At 45.8% G+C, this 26,372-nt stretch overlaps 1 protein-coding gene and 1 long non-coding RNA gene across 7 annotated transcripts in view; one reads left to right on the top strand and one right to left on the bottom strand.

Annotated features, from left to right (window-relative positions):
* Positions 1-7,739: 7,739 nt before the first annotated feature.
* Positions 7,740-13,659, top strand: LOC144174119 (uncharacterized). Of its 2 annotated transcripts, XR_013323430.1 has the most exons (5): positions 7,740-8,388; positions 9,629-9,769; positions 9,958-10,117; positions 10,205-10,327; positions 10,816-13,659. It is a non-coding gene; the product is annotated as an uncharacterized LOC144174119 (long non-coding RNA). The 2 variants fall into 2 exon arrangements; XR_013323429.1 differs by having other exon boundaries at positions 7,742-9,769.
* A 7,621-nt stretch (positions 13,660-21,280) lies between these two features.
* Positions 21,281-26,372, bottom strand: part of LOC144173191 (uncharacterized) — a 29,420-nt gene continuing 24,328 nt past the window's right edge. For 4 of the 5 annotated variants that reach the window (XM_077701701.1, XM_077701700.1, XM_077701703.1 and 1 more), the window contains 3 exons: positions 25,908-25,969; positions 25,143-25,244; positions 21,281-21,721 (listed from right to left, as the gene is read on the bottom strand). In XM_077701701.1, coding sequence (XP_077557827.1) covers positions 25,229-25,244; positions 25,908-25,969 — 78 coding nt within the window. In that variant the 3' untranslated portion in view covers positions 21,281-21,721; positions 25,143-25,228. The remainder of the gene's footprint in view (positions 21,722-25,142; positions 25,245-25,907; positions 25,970-26,372) is intronic. The other variant, XM_077701702.1, reaches the window with a different exon arrangement.

The following is a 26,372-nucleotide window of genomic DNA, read 5'->3' as shown; positions in this document are numbered from 1 at the left end:
GATAAAGCAGCCTTCGCCAGGAATGCCTTCGCACATGGAGTCCATCTCCCCCCCCCCCCCCCCCTTCTTCCTCCCCCTTTAAACGGCTCCGAAAATTACATAGTCTCACGACTAGAAATAATAGGATATCATTTCACAGTAAATCACGGAATATTACGCAAATTACGGGATATTACGGCTAGAAACTGCTCTTTCTAATGTTTTCTAAAATGTTTTCTGAGTGAATCTAGAGCAATCTCTCCCCTGCCCAAAGAACCACAACTTAATAGGAAATAAGCCGCAACGAGTAAAATAAATCTGCTTTATAATAGGTGTTGCTTGAAGTGTGTTAAAGAAAAACCTAACAATGAACACAAATCGTAAGATAAACTTTTGAAACGCGGCATTAATATAATAAAAAAATTCAGTATATATATAAGTGCAGTAAATAGTCATTCACGACATATGATTTACCAAAATCAAAATACAACAATACGTTCAAAGCAAATAAGGCATACAAGAACCAGACCGAAGTAGGTGGCTAGTACCAACAAATATATTTTACATGACCTGCTCGAGACAGCTAGCGCACCGCTGGCGTTGTCTATTACCGCTGTTTCCAGAAAACTGCACGTGCACTGCTTGCGTACTCAAACGCTTCGTCGTCGTTTTCTACCGTCGTTGTCTTCTTCCATCGTGGCACGTTAGGAGCACACTACGAGTAACCATATCTGTTCTTCAAAATGTTTTCGCATCGAAATGCCTTTGAACCGAGAAGTCCGTGCATCGGAAAGCCTGTGCACCGAAACCTGCTTCACCGAAATGTCCCAGACCCCGTCATAACAGTAACAGGGAGACACTGAGATCGGATGATTCGTTTCAAATTAGCTCGATGGCATAGGCGCCAACAAAGTGGGCGCTGAAAGGCTCGATCCCCCCCCCCCCCCCTCTTCCCTCACCCTCCCCATTTTTCGAGGGCTTCGTGTCCTTACGCCGCACACGATGATGGGAAAAATATGGGTACGCAGCTTTTCAACAACAAACGCAACTCAAGGTTTTAAACGAAGTTCGCGTAATTGGAGGCTAAACATTGCGCTTCGGCTGATTATAAGGACTCGAATACTTCCTAATCGTCTTGCCCTTGCCTGTGAGAAGAATTCGGGCTTTGAGTTAGCACAATGTCTGCAAGGCACAAAATGGGAAAAAAGGAGTCATTTCAATTACATTTGAACCAGGATGTAACTAACTTCCATGTGACGAATTCCTGGATTTAACAAAGTTTTTCAAATCCCCATTGCCAGCCTCATTGAAAACGATGCGTTTTCGACCTGACCTCTATATAACGAAGGCATGGCAACAGTTACACCTTCATGTAACGAATTCGCTACGCTGATGAGCCATGGTTTTTTGCACTTTTTCTGAAAAATTGGCTGGAGATATGCACTAATTTAGCGAGCATTGCCCGCGCTGCAAACTACCGTGTGTTTCCAATGTGAGTATGGTGTCGCTTAGGTGCTAGGCCCAACTGTCGGTGAGTATATTCGCGCGTCTCCACCGATTTCTGAGGTGTAGGTTCGTTGGTGATGAGTTCTGCTACTAGAAAACAAAAAGATTTGTCTTTTCAAGACAAGCTCGCAATTTCAGGTGCCGTCTCCGCAGGCAAGTAGGATCAACGTTGTCGTTCGGTACAGCATCCCAGCTAGCACCTTCTCAAAAAGTTTGAGTGCACAATTAAATAGCATCAAGTTCGCGAAAAGGCGCCCTTTCAGCACACGTTTGCTCCTTGAAACTGGTTAAAGCAGCGAAGAGTGTCAAAAGGCAAAATTGATAGTTACGTTACGCTTGCGAATACATGGGTATAAGTGACCTTGATTCTTTGGACTGCCGTGTACTGATAAACTTCGTGGAAAAGCAGAAGCCGCAAATAGAGCATTTTTTTTCACTCTGAAATAAATTCTTGAAGGGAGAGGTCACTGTCCATGATGTCAAGTATTCTGATTTAGTTTCGGCTTCATTTATGGGTGCCTTAAATCGAAACTTGCATTTAATGAAAACCTGCATGTAACAAAAATTTTGAATTTTTATCAACTTCTTTACATACAGGTTTAACTGTACGCGTAACTCTATATTTCGACGTGGCGCGTGCTTTTACACGGCGGATAAACCTAGGCTTGCATCAAAATTGAAGAATTGATTACGTCTGCCACAAAGGGAAGTTTTCAAAGTTTCAATTTCGTCGCCTAAATATTTTTATGAAGTTTCATCAAAGGCAATACAGTTGTCAAACATTATAGCTTTTGCAGTGAATTAACAACACCGCAGCAGCAGACATCAAAATATTTAGGCAGCAATCGTGCCGCCAGCGCAGCGCTATGGGGAGGAATTGGAGCGACAGTGGAGTGCAGTTTATATACGTAGATGTTAAAAGTTGAAATCCACTCTAGAAATACAGTTATGCGGCTACAAAGGAAGGCTGTACAGCTTGGTTAGACACTTCGTCATTAGACACTTAGTCATTCATTCATTATTTCATTCATTCATTCATTCATTCATTCATTCATTCATTCATCCTAGTCATTCATTCCTAATCATTCCTAGTCAATTCCTAAAATAAATTTAACTTCATATGATGCTTACTGAAAATAGTTAAAAGCGTGCTTTCGTGTATATTTGAAGTAACCTGCATTTGACTTGCGAATCGTTGTTTCCCGGCAACAAGTGTATTTCTCGATGACGCAAAACACCTTCTGCTGCTCTGTGCTGTCGCTCTTTCTTGCGCTCGGTGCAGATGACAGAAAAGAAAAATACCAGGCAGCCTCACGCCGGAATACAAGACACAAGAACAGGCTTTTGACGCACTTCCCCTGCAGGTCTTGAGAGGGGGAGCAAGCCCCCACCCGCCGCGCGCACCCGCATGATACACGCCTTGCAAAACGAGGGGAGCGGCGGTGGGCAACAATAGGACTGGTCATAAATGGGACCGGTTGTTGACGGAGCTATTCCTCTGAGGGAACAAAAGGCAACTGAGGGGAAAGCCGCCTTGCCTGAGAAATGTTTCGCGCGGACTCGCAGCGGCCAAAACCACAACTGATGACACGATTGGCGCTGTAATTTATCCTCCTGAACACGTTGGCTTGCCCATGTCCTGGGCTGGGCTGGGCTCATAACACAAAATAAACACGCACGTCTCAGCACATCTCCGGCGGCGTCAAAATGCAGTCAAGCACTGAAATAATGTGGCTGCGATTTTTAAAAGCATTCGCGTAGCCAGGATTTTATATCGGATGGGGGGGTTTGAGCCGCCAGAGCTGCTCAAACGAGCTGGAAGTTGGCCGCGGAAGACACGCCAAAGATAGCAGAATCGGTGGCGACACGCCGACGGCACGAGATGCAAAGTTCTATATATGTGAAATAAGGAAATAACCCGAAATATCCTCCGCCCCCCCCCCCCCCCCCCCCCCTTTAATATGTCAAAATGGTGAAGAGGGAGCCAGAAGAACCGACCGGTACGTGCTGGAGCCTGGAAGCGTTATCTGGCGCGTGCGATTCACGTTCGCGCGAATAACCCGTCCTGGATGACCCCCCCCCCCCCCCCTCCCCACTTCCCTCACGAGAAATTTCGGGGGGAGGACTTGTTTTGACCCCCTGTACCCCTGAAGACTTTGGTAAAAGCCAGTTGTATTGTGCAATTAGTTTGAACATTTCGCTAATGCTTCAAGCATAACATCACCCTGCCGTTGTAACATAAATGTTATCCTTATGTTCAGATTTATTATGTTACCTGACAGTATTACCTCGAGCATTTTAATAACGTTAAATTTCTAAAATTACTTTAACGTTATGCCTTGAACATTGTAATAATGTTGCAATAAAGATGTTACCTATAACGTTGCTTTGCGGGTACTTCTTAACATTATAATAATGTTTACATTTTTACATCCCATTAATGTTCTGCCGTGAACATGCCCTGAACATTATTATAATGTTTCAATTTGTGCATTACTTTAATGTTGAGTCCTGAGCATTTTAATAACGTTACCATTTCTAACATTGGTGATAAGTTGTTTCCTGAACATGTCCTGAACGTTATTATAATGTTTGTATATTTACATTACTTTAATGTTGAGTATGAGCGTTGTAATAACATTAGTATTTCTAACATTGGTTTTAAGTTCTTTCCTTAACGTTAAATAAATGTTGGGAACAAAACGTTAACATACATGTTTGTTTTCAACGTAAAAATAACGTTTCTAACATAACATAAACATTGAATGTTTTTTTAAACGTTACATAAACATTGCCTCGTAACATTTAACGTTATTTAAACTTTCGCAACTTCCAGATAACGTTATTCTAATGTTCTGTGCTACTTGGGGAAGACCAGTTGCACAATCTCAGCGTCGAAATTGTGCATCGCTCTGTGGTGAAGGACGAGGTTGTCAAAAGTTGTAACGCCGTGACCGCATTTGTCACACTTCATGTGGCTTTTTGAGCTCGTCCCCTCTTTGTGGTGCACTTTTCTCTCGTGTTTAAGCATGTCTTTTCGTTGCGAAAACACCTTGTCGCAGTCAGAGCGCGCCGACGATCCTCATCGGTGGGAGCAGCATTCGACGAGCCCGCCATGCCGCAAAAAAGTAAATACGCCGCAAACGTCGGAGGTCAGAGCAGCGCACCTTCAAGGCAGCACGTCCATAGAGAAAGAAATAGTGGTGCACGTCTTTCTCCCATAAAAAAAAAAAAACTATCCTTAAAAATGACGTCACATCCGCTTGTAAACCAACCAATCAGCGTGCTTAGAATTGACCAATCAGGGTGCGGCGCCTGCTGTCCCGATATGCTTGTGTGACGTTGGGAGGAGGGGGCACCGTGATTGGACGATACCCAAGGTTAGCAATCAAACAAGTTTCGGTTTCGGTTCTGTAAAACACAACCGATGGCGTTGTTGGATGGGCATTCTCAATATCTCAGTAATCATCGTACCGCGCTTCTGCCATGTTGTCAACTGTAAAATACATAAGATAAGCCTCCCAGGACGGCTTGAAATCGTAGCATTCACTAGCCAAGGCCTACGCAGTGCATGAACGCCCTCCGCGTCCCCGCACACGCTCAAATCCCATGCGCTTTTCCCCCATATTTGGAGCTTGCCTCACTCGTGCCTGTATCGTAAAAAGCGTGTTCGCACCAGGCCAAGGGTCTGTTGATTCTGGCCATGTGCCCACTGCCCGCAAGCAGTCGGTGTTTTGGCAACAGCACGCCAACGAGAACTCGCTAGCGCGCCCGTGTCAGCCTGCGCGCGTTCTGTGGACTAGTTCGTGGAGCAATGAACGTTGCGGCACAAAAAAAAGGTGAAGCCAGTATAGAAAACATCGAAGGAAAACGAAAAAGTTAACTTATAAAAAAAAAGAAAGCACGTACACGCGGGGATTCCAACTTGTGATTTGCAAAACACTTGCAATTATAACCTAGCGCTCCAAACCACTCAGCTACACTCTTAATCTGGTTCCATGTAAGTTCCAGTTAAACGGGGCGATCCACATATTTTTATCTGGATCCAAACGAAGAATAACTGGAACGAGAGATATAAGTGGATCTTATCTGGAACTGTCCATTTGTTTTCTTTAGGTTTGTGTTTATTATGTGGAACCGAATAAATGAGGGGATGCGCTGTCGGCCGTTCCAGTTACTGTTCCACTTATGTCCCAGTGCTTTTGTATATTTTTTGCTCGTGTCTTGTTCCACATAACTTGTGCGCTGCAGTGAAGTATACACTGAATCGTGCAATAACTGGAACAATGAACCACATATATATTTGACGCGCTTTGGCGCACAAGCACACGCACAAGCACTTGCACGCACACGCCCACAGACATAGATACAGACACGAACGCACACCCGCGCACCCACACATACACACACACACATGCATGCTGTCACACACGCACACACGCACGCACCACATAAAATTTAATAAACTTCGTCGATATCTATGGAACTGTCTTAGAGAAGTATACTTATATAAGACGGCTAAGACGTATTTTTAGTGACGTTATCTGACAGAAAACAATATGTCCACTGCTATATAACAACACCGTACAAAGCATGAAAGGTGCGAGAAAAGGGTATCTTAGCGAAAATAGAAATTTCACGAACCCCTTTCAGGTTGTCTGCGGCGCTCAGACCGCTTTAGTGAATATCGTCTTTTGCTAATTGCAGACGCACAGTACGTCTGAAATCACCAATGACTTGAATTTGAGAAGGGCCAGATGTCCTCAGGTTCTCCTTCTGCGTTTGGGACAGAGCCGCGGTAGTGCTGAAGAATTCATTGGGCTTTTGTGGATGCCTCATAAAGAAATATATATAGTTGTGGAGACTATTGCATGTTCTGCATTTGGTTCACAAAGCGTCGCAGAAACATTGTCTTTTGCTCAATGCTCAGCCATCAGCTCGCTGTGTTGTAGTACGTGCACAATTTTAAGTGCTTTACAGGAACGTATGAATGGCTACAATCTGCTGTAAAATAGGTACTTAGTCCACTTTATTTATGCCCTGATGCGGTATATACATAGTGTTAACCGACTGTGCTGCATTTTACACTGCACGCAGCATGTCACGAATGCAGTTATATATGCTTGGATGTTCGTTAGCATTTTTCGTCTCGTGCATGCTATTAAGGGTGACTCACCTGATCCAATTCATATGGGACTCACTAATTCATGACGCAAATTCATGAGACTTACTAATTCAAAAGCACCATGTACCGATACAAGAAGTTTTATAAATTCACAGAAATGACACTAACGACCTGGTTTGCTTCTTCTAGAAATACAGTAGACCCACGTTAAGACGAACTTGGTTAAAACGAACACTGATTAAGAACCACAACATTTTTCTCTTGTAACGTCCACAATGCAATACACCTCCGCTTAAGACGAATTTCGGATAATACGCATACATTTTTACGGTCCATTCGGGTTCGTCTTAACGGGAGTCTGTTGTATATCATTTCTTCGCAGAGATAAAAAAAACAAGAAACGCATTTTGGTTTATCCAGTCTTCACTGGAAGGTGCTAGCGGTCTCACCATGCGAGAGTTTTATTTCTTTGTTTCAGTAGAGAAGCGACATATATCTAAAATAAGCAAACTAGGCCGTTGTGAATATCGGTATGTATTTGTAAAACTATTCGTATTGGTGCACGATGGTTTTTAAGTCCGTTGGTCATGACGTAGTAAGTCCGATAGGAATGCTAACATGCGAGTCCCTTTTAATTTCCACAAGCAAAAACAAGAGCCTCTTTGCAAAGAGCGGTTGACTGGGTGAACGGAACTATACCTAGATATACCACGTGATACCTGCATTATTTTGTATGTATTAATGCTGAAATGACATTGTAATTCCTAATTATGCTGTGCAGTAACGGCAAAAATACGCAGAGTTAACTTGCTGTTGTTGTGTCTTGTCATAGTAATTGAAGTTCATTGAATGACCCGCCTTCTCCAGCTGCTTCCCCAGTTGCTGTTTTCCTGTAGTATTGGTGTTCAGGAGGGAAAAGGGCTGGGAAACGGGCCGATGTATTATTACTTACTAATTAGCTGTAAGTAGCTTTATATAACGTGGGTATCTAAGAGCGTCGCAGTATATTTTATTGACTACGGAAAGGCTTGTTGTCAAGAAAAGCAGTAAATGAAGCCACGCCCTTTTGCATTCATTGTAAGCAGTAAGGGAGAAATTGTCATCCAAAGTTAAGCTCGGATATCGCACGCACTTACGACCCTCCGCGAGAAACAACTTTAGCCAGTACTAACGCGCTAACGCGGCTATTATCTGAGCTTTGTTTCGGCCTCAGCGGGCGTAAACGTCCGCTTAGACGCATACGCCCGTTTTCCGAATCCAATAAAAGCCATCACGTGTGCCGAGTTTGTATGAGTTCTTATGCGGGCGCATCGCCAAAGCCTCCGCGAGAACGAAAGTACGCCGAAGCCATGAGGAAAAGACCGCCACTCCAGTAGCGCATTCAATGCGCATGCGTCAGCAGCAGCACGGCAGAGCTGTTTTTGCGTTGATTCACGGTACAGTGGGGCTGCAACGGGTACGATGACGACGGATGAAAATCGGGACTGCGTCAACACTTTAAACGACAGCAGCGCTTCCATCTTCCAGGATTCCCTCCGCTAATTTTACGGTCTTCCGCATGCAGCGCCACCAGTGGCACTCCCAAGCGGGTTTCTCAATTGCTCGCGCGATGCGCCTGATATTTACTAAAGAAATTCTCGGTCACGCTGGCGAGAACCGTTAGCGCCGTTAGCAGTTTAAATTGGGTTGATTGCGGCGTGCAACTGCGAATTTTTTCATATCCCTGGGCTGTATTTCCTGCTCGACGATGTGGAGTTTTGCCAGGAGGCGCAAAAAAGGTCAGTGCTGCTTATTTATGTGCTGGTAACGGTTGTTGTTCAGTGACATCCTTGTTAACTGCGTCCGATAAACATACCGCGTCTATGCCCGTTGTTCGTGTGTCGTTCATGCTTGTGGTCGCGGCGTGTAACATTTTGTGTTGGAGAAACGTTTGCAGCCGTAATTTACCAAAACTCCCGTGTTCGTGGGTCAGAGTCGGCTGGAAATTTCTGACTGCGTACGTCAGAAGTTCCTGGTTTGCGCGTTTCATGAGTGGATGTTCCCGTACTGTGTGGCTTTGCTTAGTTGTATATTGACGGTAGCTGTGTATGTCTGCGGTAGCGAATCTTCTCGGGTTAGTCGCTCGCGATAATCGCGCGTGCACACGTGTACAACTTCCAAGCAAGTTTGTTGGAGCGTCCGTCCTTAGATTTATTGGTATTTTTAAAACTTGCGTGGTAATTGCGGCGTTGTGTTAGTCTGATGAGTAGAATGCCATTTACTGTGCTTACCAGACCGGGAGTCTTCGACCTTGCCCGTTGCGCGCAAGGTAGACGCTATTTCGAGTTGTGTTGATGTGCTTTCAAGGCGTCAGCTTACGTTTATCTGTGCAGTGTGTTATGCAGTTCCATGTTTCTTCCAATTCCTTTGACCAATTGAGATGATCTATTTTACATTGCCTGAAGTGTAGAGAAATGGAAGGGACAGTGGTTGTCTTAGCAGTACCGCAGTAACAAACGTTTCTTTTGTAGATATGGGAAGAAATATGTGGAAACACGCAGCGGGTATATAGAAAGTGTGCTGCCGTTTCTATGCTGTTAATGTCAGTGGTAACTTGAGACTTCAGGATAATTATCCAATATCCATAATTAGTGGTTGCTACTTCAGGAACCGCGTTAGAAATAAGCCACTCTTGCATTTTTATGCCGTCAATGTCGGTGGCAACCCGAGAGTCGAAATAATTTCCGACAACGCTCCGGTGATAAGTTCTTGCATCACTATGTGCACCCAACATTAACCCATTTCTGTGCTTCCTTGAAATTAGAAAATATACTGCGAAAGCAGATTGCTACATTCTGTATTCGATCTGTGTAACCTGTCCAGATGCAGACTATGGCTGACTGTGGAGAAATTTGTCTCTACACTGGTAGTTTGCGACAATTGTTTTCCTTTGTCTGAAGAACAGAAATTAAAACGAATTATTTCCATTCCTTACATATACCTGTGAAATCATGGCTGTGGCATTCACTGTGGCTGAAGACATCTTCGGCACGCCGAGGCGTCGTCGTGACAAGTGTGCAGATTGTGAATGCATTGTGGAAGTCATAAAGCCACGAAAGAGTGCCTCTTGACTGTTGCGTATTATACAGACGTTCACCACTCCGCATGGAGCAATGACAGGTGAGCCTAAAAATGTTCAAATATTTTTATATTTAAAATTGTTTCGCCTGAAAACGTTACCAGGGCTCGTGATGCAAAATAAATTTTAGCACAACTAATCAGGCCTTGTACGAGATCTTGTAGTACTCCCTTCTTAGAGGGAAGCGTAAATTTATGCTTCGATATTTTTATACTGTTTTTATTTCTAGGAAATAGGGCGGACCGGGACTTAAAACAATGGAACAAGGAATGCATACTGCCATTTTCCTGGTTCTTGAAGGCGTGTGTTCACCGTTCTTGAAGTCGTGTGTTCACAAAAAGGAAACACGTGAAAGCCGTTGTACGGGATGAAATCATTGCATTCTACAAGTAAGTACGCACTCCCAGTTCTGGAACTTTGATGGTCCCTTTTTAGGTAGTTGCATTATACGTAATGGCTTCGGAACACCATTTCAGTGACAACTTGACCTGTAGGTGAAAACAACAGTAAGAGCTTTTGGGAACACGTTGGCGAAACTTTCTTGGAAAATCACTCCGAAGAGGCCCTGCCAGGAACGCCTGCATCTTAATTTTAGTTGGGTAAGTTGGCATTTTATTTTTGTGGGACTCAATTTATGGTAGTGTTTATTGAAGCTGGCATTTTATTTTTGCGGGACTGAATTTGTGGTAGTTTTCTTTGTAGCAAAATCTTACTGTTGAGAATAAATCGTGAACTCCAAATTGGGAAATACCTTCACATTCAGCCTGTTTCGGATGCTGCAACATGTGGACAAAAAGACTATTATTTTGCATTCAAGTTTTGCAAACATTTTGCTTTCACATTGAGAGTTGCTGCTGTGATAATACGGCGCCACGGCCACGCCCAATGCGGTTGCTTTCCAAAATTAGAGAACTGCCATTGACAGTCTGTGCTAATATTTTTTGTACATTGTTAGCAGCATTCCCAGAAAAGAAACCAAGAAATCGCTGATATTTCAATCAATTACTGTGCTATAAAAGGGGTATCCTAAGCAACTCACTCATTTAAAGCCATCGTCTAACAAAATTTTCTTGTTCCTTTCTTAAAGGTACATGACGTGGTCCAGTTATTCTCGACGTCCAGTTATTTTGAGAGAAGAACACGTCATGGATTTTCCGCCTGCATTGTCGCATCAAGATGTGGTCATCCTCCTCGCCGTATATTTCATCTTAATCTCCTGAAACTTATGCGACTTTGGAGAGTTCTTGGGACTTTTGCAGAGAGTTCTTGGCCATTTAACAGTGGCCTGGTGTCATTTAAGTTTAAAGCTCTGTTGAAAGACTTAAAGGGGCACTGACACAAAATTTTGAAGGCGAGATAACGTCGGAGATAGATTGGTGGGAACACATATACATCATCTGCAAAATATCAGCGGCGAATACAGCCTAGAACATATTTAAAATCAATTTTGAAGTGTGCGAAACGCAACCGAGCAGCCGGCAGAGGACCAAGCGCAATTGTAAATAAACAACATCCAAACACGTCACGAGTTTGTGTTTGCCGCTTCCGCACTACCGGCGTTTTACGCGGGCTCGCCGCTCCAATCGGAGGGCCGGAGGGCGGAGCTTCTGCTCTCGAGAACGAACGACCGGATCGTTGGCGGCGGAGGCGCCGTGATTTCGTCAGCTAATCGGGCAGCTGGCCGCGACCAAAGTTCTACAGCGATTCCAGGCACTCTGTTTCTATTACTGTTTATTACCATTGGATGCGAAAACGCGCCGGAGGCACGAAAAGCCCACTGAGCTAGCCGCACGGTCGCTGTGCAGGCGGCGGCCACGGCCGCGAAGTGGCCCAGGCCGGCGCAGGTAGCTCGAGTGATAGCTTGTTACCGCTGCACGAAATTGTCCCCAAGTCCCGACCATAGTGGCTTAAATGAGAAAGGAGTTAATGATGCGATGGCGGGTTGCATTAAAAATTGTCATCTGCACCGATTACGAGAGCCGCACTCGAATATCCGCCGCAGTGCTGAGCCGAACACATCTGTAGGCGGACCTGTAGGCAGACCGGCCGGCTGCTCCCAGCGCGCGTCTTGCCACTCACCGCCTCGAGCGTCGCGCGTCGTTCTTTAGCCGCGGTAGCATTTGCACTCGCAGCGCCTGCGTCACATCCACGGTCGCTCTTTAATTAAGCGCCTCACGAGATCAGTACGTGGGGGCATTCGCAGAAACTGCCGTCGATGCGGATTCGACAGTGCTACGGCGGCTCTGCTCTGTGATATCCCTCCGACGGTCACGTGGTCAGCTTTGTTCACACAAAATCCACAAAATCAATCGTTTCGCGGCACTCGCTGAAACCGAAACTGCGACTGGCCACATTTAAAATGCCTCTAATTAAACAACCGTCGCACGCTGAAGCAAATGAGGTTTCTACAGGTTATAAGTAGGTCACTAGCTACTTATCGCAACGAAAAAAACAAGATGCTAAATTTTTGTGTCAGTGCCCCTTTAATGTGGTCACTCTACTTGGGGTTTTGAATTATTGTTAGACGTTTAAGCCTATTCAGAAAGATATGTCGTGGTTCAAATGATTGGTAGATGCAAGCGGCATGTCAACTGCAAAAGTGAAGTCGTGCTTTCCTTTGCAATTTTTCATTATTGGCACAAAGCGCAGGCTGCCTTTGCCGCTGCTCTGTTACTCTGTTAATGTAGCTAATGGCACTGCACTGTAACGTTTTTATTATTCAAGTGCAGCTCGAAATTTTTTCCATGGCAGTGCTGCTGTTGATGGATGCAAACGTGAGAGTAATTATTTACACAGACGGTTTGGGGTTTTATTAATCAATTTTTGTACTGTATCTTAGCTCACACCTAAGCCCTAGAAGAATGCGAAATATACATATTTGGCTTGAAAAAGTTGTTTACTTTGGACAAAGTTGCATTTCTCGCTTGTTAGAGGCAGTGCTTTGGTCACAAGCATACTGTCGTCATGATAGTAGGGTTTGTATAGCACGCAACTGAATTTTACCTCAGATAAATGTTTCGGCTGGAAAAATGCTTCCAAGTTCGCTTGGTAAAATTGGTCACCTGTATGTTTCAACGCTACCTGGCTTGGTTATTTGGGATGTCTGAATTGTTCTTGAGGGAACTAATAACGTCTTTAGAGTTAGGCTGCTTGATAAATTTTAAAATGCGTAACATGCTCCGAGCTATCTGGTTTGTAAAATTTTGTAAGATTCACACTGGGTGCTATGAGCTTTTTTTTTTTTGGATAAGTTATTTTAAATAGCTACAAATTGTCGGGGAAAGAACGCGGCTTCAGTGAAAGGCTTTTTCAGGGCGCGTATATAGTCGGTTTTGGCTACAGTTAGCTTGATATTACAGTTAGCTTGATATTGATATATGGTGTATGTTTTAGTTGTGCAATAGTGCCACATGCTTCCGGTAATTTTTTCTGTGCAAATGTTAAATTGTTAGTATTGGCTCCGGTGTTCTTTTCCTACATTCTTGCAGGTCTTGTGATAATCCAACCGTGTATGGCTTGTATTTTTGGCTTTTCCCTACAATTTAATAGCAAACTGCATTTTTTGGAACCGGGATGCGTAAACATGGTATGGCAAGCGCTGTGGGTACTTCCGCATTTGCGGTACCTGATTTCATGTCATAAAACAGCATATTTTATGCTCACTGTTGTGTAATGCTTTTTGAGTTAGTGCGAGGGTAGATGTACAAGTCTGTTTGTGACGCGGTTGCGCTTAAAGCCATCTTTATTACCCACGTGTTTTTAGCAAAAAAAGAATGGTAAATATTAGCAAAAATAGGAAAATGCCACTTAGATCGTTTTGGCCACTTGATATCGTTTTGGTATTTGATCCTGTACGCTGGTCATTTTCTGCCCAAGTGGAAACAGATATGTCTCCATATCTCAAATGTACGCAATACTACGAGCGAATAAAATTCCCTTAGTGTTTTTAAAAGCATTGTATCAGTGCTAATGTTGGTTTGGTGTGTATTTTAATGCGAGTCTTGTTTCTTTTACATGAAGCCAAAACCCAGAACAGGATTCGGCGGATGAAGCCAAAGTCTCTGTGTGCCGCTCCAGGTATCTCAGACCAACTTTTATATAGAACTGTGCTCCGATAGGCAACTGTTGGGAACTGTCAGGGACCACACTGCTGCGGCGGTTTCTGTTTTCCAATTGTTGGTATCACTGTGGGCCATATGTCAAGGCTGCGTTAGAATGGTGCTTGCGGTTTCCTTCTGATACCAATGCATCCGCCAGCCTGGCAAATGACCTCAGTTTATACCAACAGGAAAGCAGACATGTTGGAAAAGTGGAGTCCCATAGACAGCTTCTCAACGTCTATCGGAACACCGTTTTATATAAACAGCTGGTCTGAAGGTACCTGGAACGGCGCACCGGATAAATCCATAATCATTTTACGTGGATCAGTGTTCCAGTAACTTACACTACCAGTTTATTTGGAACAGTGATCCGTATATTTTTATTTGGAACGCCGATCCAGATAATATAGCTGCAAAAATATGTGGTGCACTGTTCCACTTACATTTTCAGGATATGTAGAACACGGTTCCAAATATATAAGTGGAACTTTTTTGCAAAAAAGTTCCAGTTACTAAGTGGATCTTATGTGGATCCAGATTAAGAGTGTACCTTGGAAATATAAGGTATATAATGTATAACTAGTTTACACTTTTATTAACCTTTCGCATTCCAAGCAGCTTAGGTGACTATTTTGTTGTTTTGCGCTCGTGCAGTAAGCATCCCCCAAGTTTCCACAATATCTCACGTCTAGCAATTGCATTTCTTAGACGGAAAAGCGTTCGCAGATGCGTAGTCGTGCTGCTGGCCGCTGTGCTCGTTCGCCCAGCGCAAAAAAGTGCTTCCCGCATTAGAGTCTTACGCTGTACGGTAAAAATATCAGTTGATTTTATTTCCTTTGTACCTATATGGACTTCGCTGACTCTTCTCCCGCCTTCAAGAGGCCTACTGGCGTACCAGTCTGGCGTACCAGTCAGCGAAGCGTCGCATGTGCGCTTGTGCAGCGCTTGTGTGAAGCGACCATGACTTAGAGCTAGATACAGTGTACAAACTAACCAAGTAAAGAAAGGCACATTCTTCGATTCACAAACGTGTCCTGGCTTCGTTTTAACTGAGCGAACGAATTGCGACGACCCGTCGGCGGCCGGCGGACGAAACGCTGAGCCGACTCTGTCTGAAGGCCGGGGAGCCGTGCAGTAGCGCTGCCAATTGCGAGCTCGGCTCCTCCCGACGTCACACGAAAACGCCACAGAAAATGGGCGAGCGTAAAGAGAGGAGGACAGCATTTTCGAATTACTTTTTCTACTAAATAAAATCGCGTAAACGCGCCCAGAGTGGTCGAAACATGGCCTGGGGACTCGGGACTACAATTTGCGCTAGTAATCCCGCAATGTTTACATATCACTTCAGTGTCCCTTTAACCTTCTTTGGGTTCCTGGTCATGCAGGGATCACATTCAACGAGACTGCCAACTCTCAAGCAAGGATAGCACTTTCTGGGCCTGTAGTAGACGTCGTAGAGCCGACACCTTTAATAACAGCAGCTAGGATGCTGAAACTCCAAGTACAACAAGAATCGATTTTATTATCATTAAGAAATTTTAATCATCTTAAATTCTCATGGAAACCTGAATGGTGCCCTTCAAGCAACTTAGAGGTGGTTATTACGGCCTTACGTTTTCGAGTACCCTAGTTAAACAGGTATTTGCACAGGTCTCGTCTGGCGCCAACAGCTCTGTGCAGCTATCGCAACGAAGACGAGTCTGTCGAACACTACCTTTTGACATGCCGTCGTTTTTCCCGACTTAGACGTCAGTCCCTGAAGGCGCCGCTTTGCAGTTTGGGGATATCCCTAACAGTGCCGGCTTTACTATCGTTCGGGGCATCCGAAACGGGGTTCTGCCGCCGGGATGTATGCTCTGCCCTCCTGCGCTACATTGAAAATTCAAAACGATTCTCTTTATGATCGCGATTGGTCACCCTCGCTTTGATTTTTCAGGATTTTTTTTCTTTCTCAGAACTTTTTCCAACTGGTCTAAATTATCTTTCGTAAGCGTCTCGTGATTAGATAAGAATTCCATTCATTTTAACCATCCTCTGTTGATTGGCCGATCCCCTGATTGGGTATGTGCCATCCCTAAAGGCACAACAACAACAACAACATCAACAGCACGAGCAGAGAGCGAGCGAGACCAAGCCAGGAGACAAGGCGGATCGAACGGGGCACGGCACAGTGAGAACCCATGTAAGACGTCCGGTCTACGTGCCACAGCGAGGCAAGGCCGTCGCCAGTCTCCGCCCCGGTTCCGGGCGTCGCCGCCAAGGCCCGGGGCATCGTCGTCAGCACGGACTATAGTAGTTTAAATAAGTTCCTAGCCCACCTGTCGCGTGAGACCGTCTACTAGGCCGGCATTTACCCCCACCCCGGTCGCACGACACCCCGGTCACACGACGCTTTCTCGCGCTCCCTTGAAAATCGTATTATCGGGGTTCCACTGTACCTGTATATGAGGAGCATGGACACGCGGTGGAGACACAAGGACCAGACAGCTGACCAAGCGGTACGGAAATTCGGTAGGGGAAGGTGGGGTATACACAACAGTTAAAAAGCAGGCAAAAGCAGCAGAGACAACGAATTGGGCACAGAGAATGCAGGAAAAAAACCCTTGGCGAGGCGCGCAAGCAGGCAGCCTTGTGAGTGCGCCATCACTCGTAACGTCGGGCTCCGCGGGATGGCGCCTTTCATCCAGCGGCCGTGTAAGCACATGACTGTGTTGCACGTTAACAAACTCTACCTCAACTAACGCAAAGTAATGCCTCGAGTCCAATGTGAGTGCGATTAATAACATATATGTTGACACCACCGTTGAGAATCGGGTTGAAACGGAGCAAGACGAACCCCGGTGCTTTTTTTCTTCGGCGTGCGGGCACAGAGGCCCAAGCCAAGCCATGTCCATTTCCACTGTTGCCAAGCGAAGAAATTGACAGCTAAACTTTTCAACAAATACCACCTATAGAACAGAGTAAACGGACACCTGTCCCTTTTGTGCGGTCCCTGCGTCCGAAGCCGACACGAGCCACCTTCTATGGACCTGCCCTGCCCTGCAAACCTCTCGCCTGCAACATCTGCGAGGCACAGGGCTCCATCCTGGGAGACCCCCTGATCTACAGCGGTGGATCTAAGGCCCTCAGTACCGGTCTCTGCTTACGTTTCTGCGTGACACAAATGTAATGTTGTATATATAACTGTTATGCCGTAAGGCAAACTCTCGCAAAAAAAAAAAAAAACTAGAAATCAGGAAGGAAGTTTCTATGGCAACACGCGAGGCAGTGCATTGCTTTTTGAAGCACGGGCGGGGTGTCTGAGCACGGGAATATACGGCAAACTACAGGCAACAGGACGAACCTTGTGTATGCTGCGGCAGGGATCGGGAGACCGTAAAGCATACTAGATGCGACCGCGGCGGCACGATGGGGAAACGACGTTGACGTTGGCTTTGGGATTTGGTGTGAGGGGGAGCCTCAACTTCATGGCCGTAGAGGTGACGAAGAGGTGGCTGGAGTGATGGTGAAGAAAAGTAGGGAAGAGAGTGGGACGTAGGAAGAGTAATATACGGAATTAGAATTTATCATAAGTGTGTGTGTGTGTGTGGGGGGGGGGGGGGGGTAAACAGGTGTGCAAGGGCAGGAACGGGGGGAAGCAATGGGAGTTTAAAACAGGGGGGAAGGGGCTAATCCATTAAGTTAGGCAAGTCGGTTGGTAACAAGCGACGGTCGCGGGTTCGATTCCCGGCCGCGGCGGCCTCTTTTCTGATGGAGGCGAAAAGCAAAAACGCCCGTGTGTACGAGATTTCGGCGCACGTTAAAGATCCCCAGGTGGTCAAAATTAATCCGGAGCCCTCCACTACGGCGCGCCTCATCGCCTGCGTTGCGTCGGCGCGTTAAACCCTACAATCAATCAATGGTAACAAGCGACGTCCTGATACAAAGGGAGGGCTTCTAGTCATCATCATCATCATCGCTTTTATCGGCTGCGCCGCTTGCAACGGTTGAGCGCGAACGCGAGCACTTGCAAATGGGGTGCGTCGCTGATTCGTGACAGCAGCTACCTAATTCTCCGCTTCTGCTTCATCAGCTTCTACTGATGAGGTGGGAACAGCTATAGGGTGCACAGCCGTTTTCACGCCTCTAAGTGCAGGGTAGAGCAGTGCAAGGGCCTGATTTTATGGGGCCGGGCCCGGGCCCGAACTCGCTTTACACAGCCCGACCCGGGCCCGTAACACCTATCCCGGGCCCGGCCGGGCCTGGGCGTTCATAAGTGATCCTGTCCCGGGCCCGGCCCCGTCTTCTCAAGCCCAAGCCCGGCCCCGGCCCGGTAATTTATTTTAGATGCAGAGCATCTGATTCACTGGCCTTGTCCCTCCGGCGTTGTCGTCGTCGTCGGCGGCGTTGTCCATTCCTCCCCCATTCTCCTCGCCGCGCCCGCTGCGCTCTCCGCCGCTCGCCCCCTCTCCTCTCCGATAGGGAACACTCTATCGCGAGGGGCATTGGATTGGATTGGATTGGATTGGCTTGGATTGTATTTGGATTGGATTGGATTAATGTGGATAGTGTTGGATTGCGTTGCGTCATAGCCGCGGCAGACGCGCTGGGGCCGGCGCATGTGCAGTACTCTCTCTTCCGCGGTTTCCTCTCCTTCGGGCGCGCTGCGCATATAACCGGTGTGCCGTTCTCCGGCGAAGCAACATCCACGCTTGGCTCAAACACCTAGAGTCCACGCCGCTTTACAAGTACGCCAACGTCGTCATCGACTGGGACCGGCTTACGCAGTCCCCTCAACGTTATGCGCGCTGTAAAACGCGGCCCCCTCGCCGCTCCGCCTATGCGTCGCATCTACACAGGGGTTCCCGCGAGGGGAGGTGGGAGTTTTTTAATCCTAAGGAGGTCCCGCGTGTGCGCGACCAGGCTCGGGCTTAGACGCTGAAGGAAATTTATATTTGGTTGTCTTCGTAGCAGGTAATCAGACGGAGCCACTAGTCTGTACAGCAGGACATAGATTCCACCGTCTTCAGATCACGTCACATCGACGTAATAATAGCTTTTATTTTAACTCCAGAAACGCCATCACCTTTGATGACCAGATTCTTGGCAACGTCACGTGGTTGTTTCGGCCACAAGTTGGTATGCTGAAATTTTCGATGCCGCGTTTCAATCCACAACCACGTACGGGCGTTGAAATGTTTTACTAGCAGTGGTTGCTCATCGGTTCTGTTCCCCTAGCACGCGACTTCGATTCCCGGTCGCGGCGGCCACATTTCGATGGGTACGATATGCAAAGCACACCTGTACCATTGTGACTTAAAATACGAACAATGGCGCGCATGGTTTCTAGTAGTCATATGATCCACATCCTAAGCGAGATGCTGCGCCTGCGCAGTAAGAATAAGTTACCAAAGGGCGTCAATTTATCACGATAGTACATAGATATAGGTTCGGAGTTCGAGGTTGTCCGAAATAATCCCTGCCCCGCTACTGCATTCCTTGTAATGGTATATTTGGTATGTTATACCCCAAAACATAAAATGTTGATGCAGTACATGAAGTACCATTAAAATTACAGCACAGTGACTATCACACCTAGCAAAACGTTTTTTGCACATAATGCATTTTACCAGAGTCCTTCAATGCTTAAAGGGGCCATGAAGACAAAATACCACAAGTTTGTTTTATTCGAAAGATTTCGTGTTCTATAGTGCCCCCAGCGCTTGTCCGGAAGCAAGCGATGCTTTCTTCACTGCGAAATTAACCAATTTAAGCTAAAATTTTGATTCTCGCACCAAAACGTGTGTTTGAACGACGTTTGCAATGACCTCATAAGAACAGATCTTTCAGCTGAACTTGGTGAGGTGCAGAGACTTGCTCACTGTTAGTCAACCTAGATGGCGCCACCACACCACGGTAAGCAGTTCTCTGCTTTGTTTGTTTGTGACCGTATTTAAACCTGGCTTGTTTTGTTCACGGAGAAAATAATCATTTCGTGAAACATGGGGCTCAGTCACTCGACAAATATCGTCACGTCAGACACCGTCCCTTGCGTCAGTCGGCCAGTGTCGTCTAAGACAACCCGAAGCCCCACAGTGCTGTGCATCTAAATCAAGCATAGTGCGCGCAGTACCAACAGCACTACGCATCGGTACTTCTATGTTTACGTGTGCTTTCATAACTTCCAGTGTTTGTCCCACCATGCTTACTGATATAAAAAGAATGTGCCCTAAATTTAAGTGCGAGCAGCTCGTTCGGCAAGCTAATGAGCTCTGCCTAATTAGCGTTGGATTTTGCCGGCCTCCGCCAATCGCAGAGCTGGCTGGTATGCCATCATAGGTTCTGTTGCGGAAAATGAGCTAGGGGGCCGCATGACCATTCCCTTTTTTTCCTAATTGTATAGCCTATTCGAGCGAAGTTTGCGTTAAAAGTGGTGTCAGCATGATTCTAATGAGGCAATCTTTCGAATGAACCAAACTTGCATTTTGTCTTCATGGCCTCTTTAAAAAGCATTGAGGGACTCTGATAAAACTAACAACAAAGGGCGCGTGGAAATAAACTCGTAACATCGCTTTCAATGCTGTTTTCTACACTTCACGTCGGAAATATTAGCAGCCAGGCCCATGAATTCAAGCTCGAGCACGGCCCGCAGCATTAAGCCCGGGCCCGCCTATAAACCGCTTCGGGCCCGGGCTTTTGGGTCAGCCCGGGTCCGTGCAGCGCTCTAGTGCACAGCGATGGTGTAAAAGGAGCACATTACAAATGAGCACGGAAATACAATACAAGCAAAGATTTCTTTGCCTCACTGATGGCGACCGTACGCGAAAACGCACTGCGGGAAAGCCAACTTTGCACGATGGAAGGGCACATGATAATATGTTTCATCAAAAAGAAAAAAATGCCTACCGTGGTCGAAATCGAACTTGGGTCCCTCGCGTTATGAAGCCGACGTCTCTCCCGTTGCCCTTTCCGACAGGGTCGAAGCAGTTTGGATTTTAGACTTTGACTTTCACTCAGGTTGCATAGGAGAAATTTCTTTCTCTTAAGAAAGGGGCTTTGATTTTTTTCGATCACTTTTGCCTTGCCGACGTAATAATTAACGACAGTAATAAGGCGTTCATTGTCGTGACCATGGATACGCGTACAATCAGCGTTCACCAACTCACCCACTGATCAGGCCACATGGGCATGTGCGGCACCTGCAAATTACAAGCGACGTAAATTGGGCTGAGAGATGGCATGGCGAAGTATCCTGACACAATGCTATTTATTAGGCGGATGTAGATGCATTTTACGGGTCAGAAGGGCGTAAGAAACGTAGGGGACGAGCACGCAATGTTGGTTTAGTCAACGTTTTTTTTTCAATGTTCGCCTATTCGGTCACTTCATGGACCAGCCATCTTTTGCACGTCTTCGAACATATGCATCGGCTTCAAAAAAAGCGTCAGAAAAAAAATGATTGACGCCGGTCCATGCTATAGGCCGAGGCGTTTTATTAGTGACGTCAGAACAGAACCAATTGTGAAAACGAAACAGTAGATACAACAAAAAGTTATATTTCAGGTGGGTTACTTCAGCGCTGTCATGACGCAAGTGCATTATATTAGTAATAGACGCGGTATAATTAGCATCGTAATTTTCCATAATAAATAGCCAAAGCCCTATTCGCGCTAAAATATACTGTCCGTGACAGTGAAAATTGCCATTAAAAACAAGTCTTTTTGTTTTTGTAGTTTGCGGAAACGAAGAATTTGCATTTATAAATAGATGGCAAGACACACTATACAGATGAAACCAAGGGAACAAATCGAGCAAGAGCCAGCCGCTGGATCCTTTGGAGGGTGACCAGACTTTCGCCGGCGTTTAGTATAAGGAAGCGATTTCAGAGTTTCCATTGGCCCGAATTGCTGGAATCTGAAAAAAAGACGCAGAGGGCGGAAGGATCAGACTACGCTCAAAGCGCACGCCCGCCATTGTTTTTAGCCCCAGCGCTCAGGAAGGTGAAAGCACAGAAAAGGAAGCGGAAGCGATGGTTTCCAACTGAAATATTCAGAAACATTCGATTCGCAACGTAAGGCGCTCGCTCGGCTCACCTAAAACAATTGAGATTAATAATGCACTAAGCGAGCAATAAAAATACCTCAGAGATAATCCCCAATAATATCATTATTGTAATAAACTTGTGTTAAGAGGAACTCGACAGGACCGCGGAAATTTGTTCGCATTGTCAAAATTTCAACTTAAGTGGACGCTTTTCATTGTGCATGTCACAAGAAAGCGACATTGTTGTTCATCTTAACAAAAAATTTGTCGTAACAAAGTACAACTTAAGAAAACCTACTGTATTTGAATGCGCCACATGGTTATCAAGCAAACAGCTAGACGTCTGACTGACACTCGCTAGCTGCACCCGGAACTCAGCGATTTCACCTTAGCGCTGTTTGTCTCTATCTCTTCGCCCATTTTGCGATGGTGTTGGCAGGGCGTTGTATCGTTACATAAAAACGAACGACTATAAGCCAAAATTGATAAACATACGGAGCGGATTTTAGGTTAATGTCTCAACTATATATCTGTGTCTCTCATCTACGCAGGATTTAAATTGCTCAATGTTCACGTTTTCTCTGTGTGTTGTTCTACTTCCGTGGCTGACAGTGAAAAAGAAACAAATAAAAATAAGAAGTAAACATGGAAGGCGCATTTGTTACTGCCATGCATGGCTGTGTGAGCGCGTGCTTGGCGCACCCATGACAGTATCCGCAATTGGTAACCTCAAACGCTTCCTACACTCAACTTCAGCTCTGCTAAGAATCTACCTAAGCAACCACCGGACGTCCGTCGGCCGTCCACCGTACTGTAGATGAAGTGATAACGGGGCTAGTTGGTGTTGGATTTGGAACATCTTTGGAACCAGCGCTGTGGTTTGTCGTCTCTCTTCTTAGTGTCGGTGTGTAAATGCGCTACCATCAAGATGTTCCAAAGTCCACCGCACGTCCATTGCGACTCTAGCGGACATCCGTAAGACGTCCGTTCCAGGGCCGATGGACGTACCATGTACAGTCGCGCTCACTATGACCTACACCGCTCATTAGTATTCACAGCTTTATGTGACCTTTGTCTGGCACCCGGGGTTAAAGACCAAGTGCGCATTAGGAGAACAACGTCCTAATGAATCAAGCCTTATCCTAACGTATATGCCCATAGTCATTGTTTTGTCGATATAATCGTCTGAATACTAATGAGCGGTGTAGGTCATAGTGAGCGCGACTGTACGTTCGTGGGACGCCCGAATTTAACACTTCCGTGAGTCCAATCGGACGTCCGAAATTGGGTACATTTTGGATGTTCAGTAAAAATTTCTAGAATCGCATAACGAGAAGCTTATGTTCCTACAACGAATACTACTCCGAGCAGACAGACATACATGTACACCGAACTTGCTTCACCTGTTTCGTTAGCAGTTCTCAGTTTTTACATCATCATCAACAGCCTACCTATGCCCACTGCAGGGCAAAGGCCTCTCCAATTAAACTCCAATTATCCGGGTACTGTGCTAACTGCGACCGATTTATCCCCGCAAACGTCTTGATCTCATCTGCCCGTCTAACTTTCTGCCGCCCCCTGCCACGTTTGCCTTCTCTAGGGATCCACTCTGTTACCCTTAATGACCAACGGTTATCTTGCCTTCGCATTACATGCCCTGCCCACGTCTACTTCTTCTTAATTTCTACTAATATGTCCTTAACACGCGTTTGTTCCCTGACCCACTCTGCTCTCGTCTTGTCCCTTAATGTTACACCTATCATCTTTCGTGCCATTGCTCGATAAGTCGTCCTCAATTTAAGTTGAACCCTCTTAGTGAGCCTCCAAGTTTCTGCCCTGTAGGTGAGTACGGGTAAGATGCAGCTGTCATACACTTTCTTCTTCAGGCACAATGGTAGGCTGTCATTCATTATCTGAGAATGCCTGCCGAATGCACTCCACCCCATTGTTATCCTTCTAATTATCTCTGCCTCATGGTTGGGATCCGGGGTCACAACTTGGCTTAAGTAGATATATTGGCTTACCGCTTCCACTGCCCCGCCACCTATCTCAAACCGCTGTGCTGTCCCGAGGTTATTGATTTAGTTTTCTGCATATAACTTTTCAGGCCCACGGTTCTACTCTGTTTGTCCAGTGCAGTAAGCATGCTCTGCAATTCATCCACCGAGGTACTTAGCAAGGCAACGTCATCAGCAAATCTGAGGTTACTGAGGTATTTTGCATTAACCCTCACTCCCACTTGTTCCCAATCCAATCCAGTTCTTATCTATTCTTCCTCAAAGAGATCAACGTTGTAGTTGGTGAGGTGCTTCAGAAAAGCAAAAAATTAGGCTTAATTTTAGAAATATGCAGATAAAACTTGCAATATACAAGTCAGGGTGGTACAACATCTTTTTGATTGAAAGCACAGTAGCTTTTTTGTTTTTCTTTTATATTCAATTTAAGCCATTATTTGACGCTTCGTAGTAGCCGTACGTCTACAGGCGAATGCTATTCGGACTTGTACATCCGTTTTTGGATGTCCACTGTAAGTCCGAAAATGTACATTCAAACATGGACGTAAGTTGCCATCCAAACTTCTGTGGATGTTGGGCTGTATTTCGCATGTCCCAAGGACGCCCTTGGTTGCTTGGGACACTTCGTGAACTCTCTATACGTTATAGCGACGACATGTAGTGAACGGGTGGGAATATGGAGTGTCTCACTAGCTTATTTCGCGAGAGGGAGCAGTAAGCAAAAAATAATGGGTCAGGCGTAACACTGGCAAGCCTCTCAAGTTATTACGCGTGAAAGGTCTGTTTGGCTTGGTTTTGCAAAGACAATGCGCACAGTGTTTAATGAAAATTAGGCTACAGGTTGATTGAATTCTGCTTGTCACTGGCGATGAAGTGCACGCGCTGACGGCCCAGCTGGTGCACGATCCATGGGGGAAACTGAGCGACTAAGCGCCTGCGAAGCAACCGTTAAATATTCGCCTAGTCACGTGGTACCGCAACGGCGAGGCTGCGATCGAGCGCAGCTCTGAAGTCTCCCCGCAGCGGATCACGTGTGATATCGTCAAACCTGCCACACTTGCGCTCAGGAAGCTCAAGGTCATTGCGACGCGATGAATGACTTTGCGAGATATGGCCTTCGCTTGAAAAACTGCTGCTTCCCACCAGGTTACCGCGCATTTAAACTAGACTGAATAGCTTTCCGATGCCCATGGTAACAAATATGCTGTTTCAATATATGGAAAGTGCCGCAAAAGTGCTTCGCATGTTTTTTTATTAAATACCACGTGCACACTCGCCTTGCAGCTTGATGAACCGAAGCCAGATCTCGTAGCTTCCCGTCCGAGTCAAACTGCAAAGACGCCGGAGTAACGCCTGCTCTCCTTCATTGGCTGGCATAGCTTCGAAAAGAGATAGGGGAGTGTTTTTGGAGGGGATCACGAAGTTTTCTGAATGTTCGCTGTCGGTACATATATGTGTGACTTCATAGCACATGTTCAGTACGTAATGTAACCTTTAGTTTAGGCCAAGATTAGCATTTACGGCCATGGCGCTCGCGCACTGTGAAACACTGTGCCAACGCTCTGTTTTAGCAAAAACGGACATTTTGCCCAACGTTGGTTGATGGTGGCCGTGAAAACTTCTAGCTAATTCCATAGTCTTCACACCGGTAATCATTTCTACGAAGACATATTACCCGAAAGACGTGGGGAAAAGCTGAGTTTTTATTGCACATGTTTAAAACAGATCCATGTATGCAATTAAAGTCGTTACAGACATTTCTAGGACGAAGAAAGCACGCATAAAAATAGTTTACTGAAAATGATTGCCTATATATGCCAAGAGCGATCCCGCCTTAACTTGAACAAAAGTTGTCGATACGTGAACTTTGAGGCATTTTCGCTAGCGTACGTAAAAAGAAGATAGTGCCGTATTTTAACCACATGTACTTATAACAGTCTTTTGTCAATTCCATCCGGCATTAATGGCTACCTTCGTGATATACATAGTCTTTGCTTGTGATGGAGGCTCGCGAATGGCGGAGGTTGCGCAGGAGCACTTACTACGTTTGGGAGTTTTGTATTCGAAACACAGCGTCCAGCAATTCCCGCAGGGTGTTGTCGACCTGAAATATGCGAGGGGTAAAGGCAAAAAGAGTTGAAAATGCTTATAAAAAAGCCAGCTGTAAATTAAGCATCTCATTTTTTTTACACAAATTGACACTGATTCTGACGAAAAACGTCATGGCATTACGGCAAACTTTTCCTTGGAAAGTATGTTCACTGTACGTATTTGGTGAGGGCTATGGGTGGTCTGTAACTGAAGAGCGAAAATAACGTGAACACGCGGCAACGCACGCATCTGGGAAATCCGTTAAATTTTCCTTGCAGCTTGGAGGGCCACCGCATTCATTGTGTCAAACACGTAAACATTTATGAGCGGAAAACGAATTAGCGCAATTGGCTTCACTACGTAACACAAGTTTGTTGCCCCCTTACAAGTCTTCCATATATGGTATTCAATACCCT

Source organism: Haemaphysalis longicornis, unplaced genomic scaffold, assembly GCF_048455015.1.
Source record: "Haemaphysalis longicornis isolate Haplotype H1 unplaced genomic scaffold, Haemaphysalis longicornis Haplotype H1 scaffold_3, whole genome shotgun sequence".
NCBI classification, from domain to species: domain Eukaryota; kingdom Metazoa; phylum Arthropoda; class Arachnida; order Ixodida; family Ixodidae; genus Haemaphysalis; species Haemaphysalis longicornis.
This window is presented reverse-complemented; position numbering and strand designations above follow the sequence as displayed.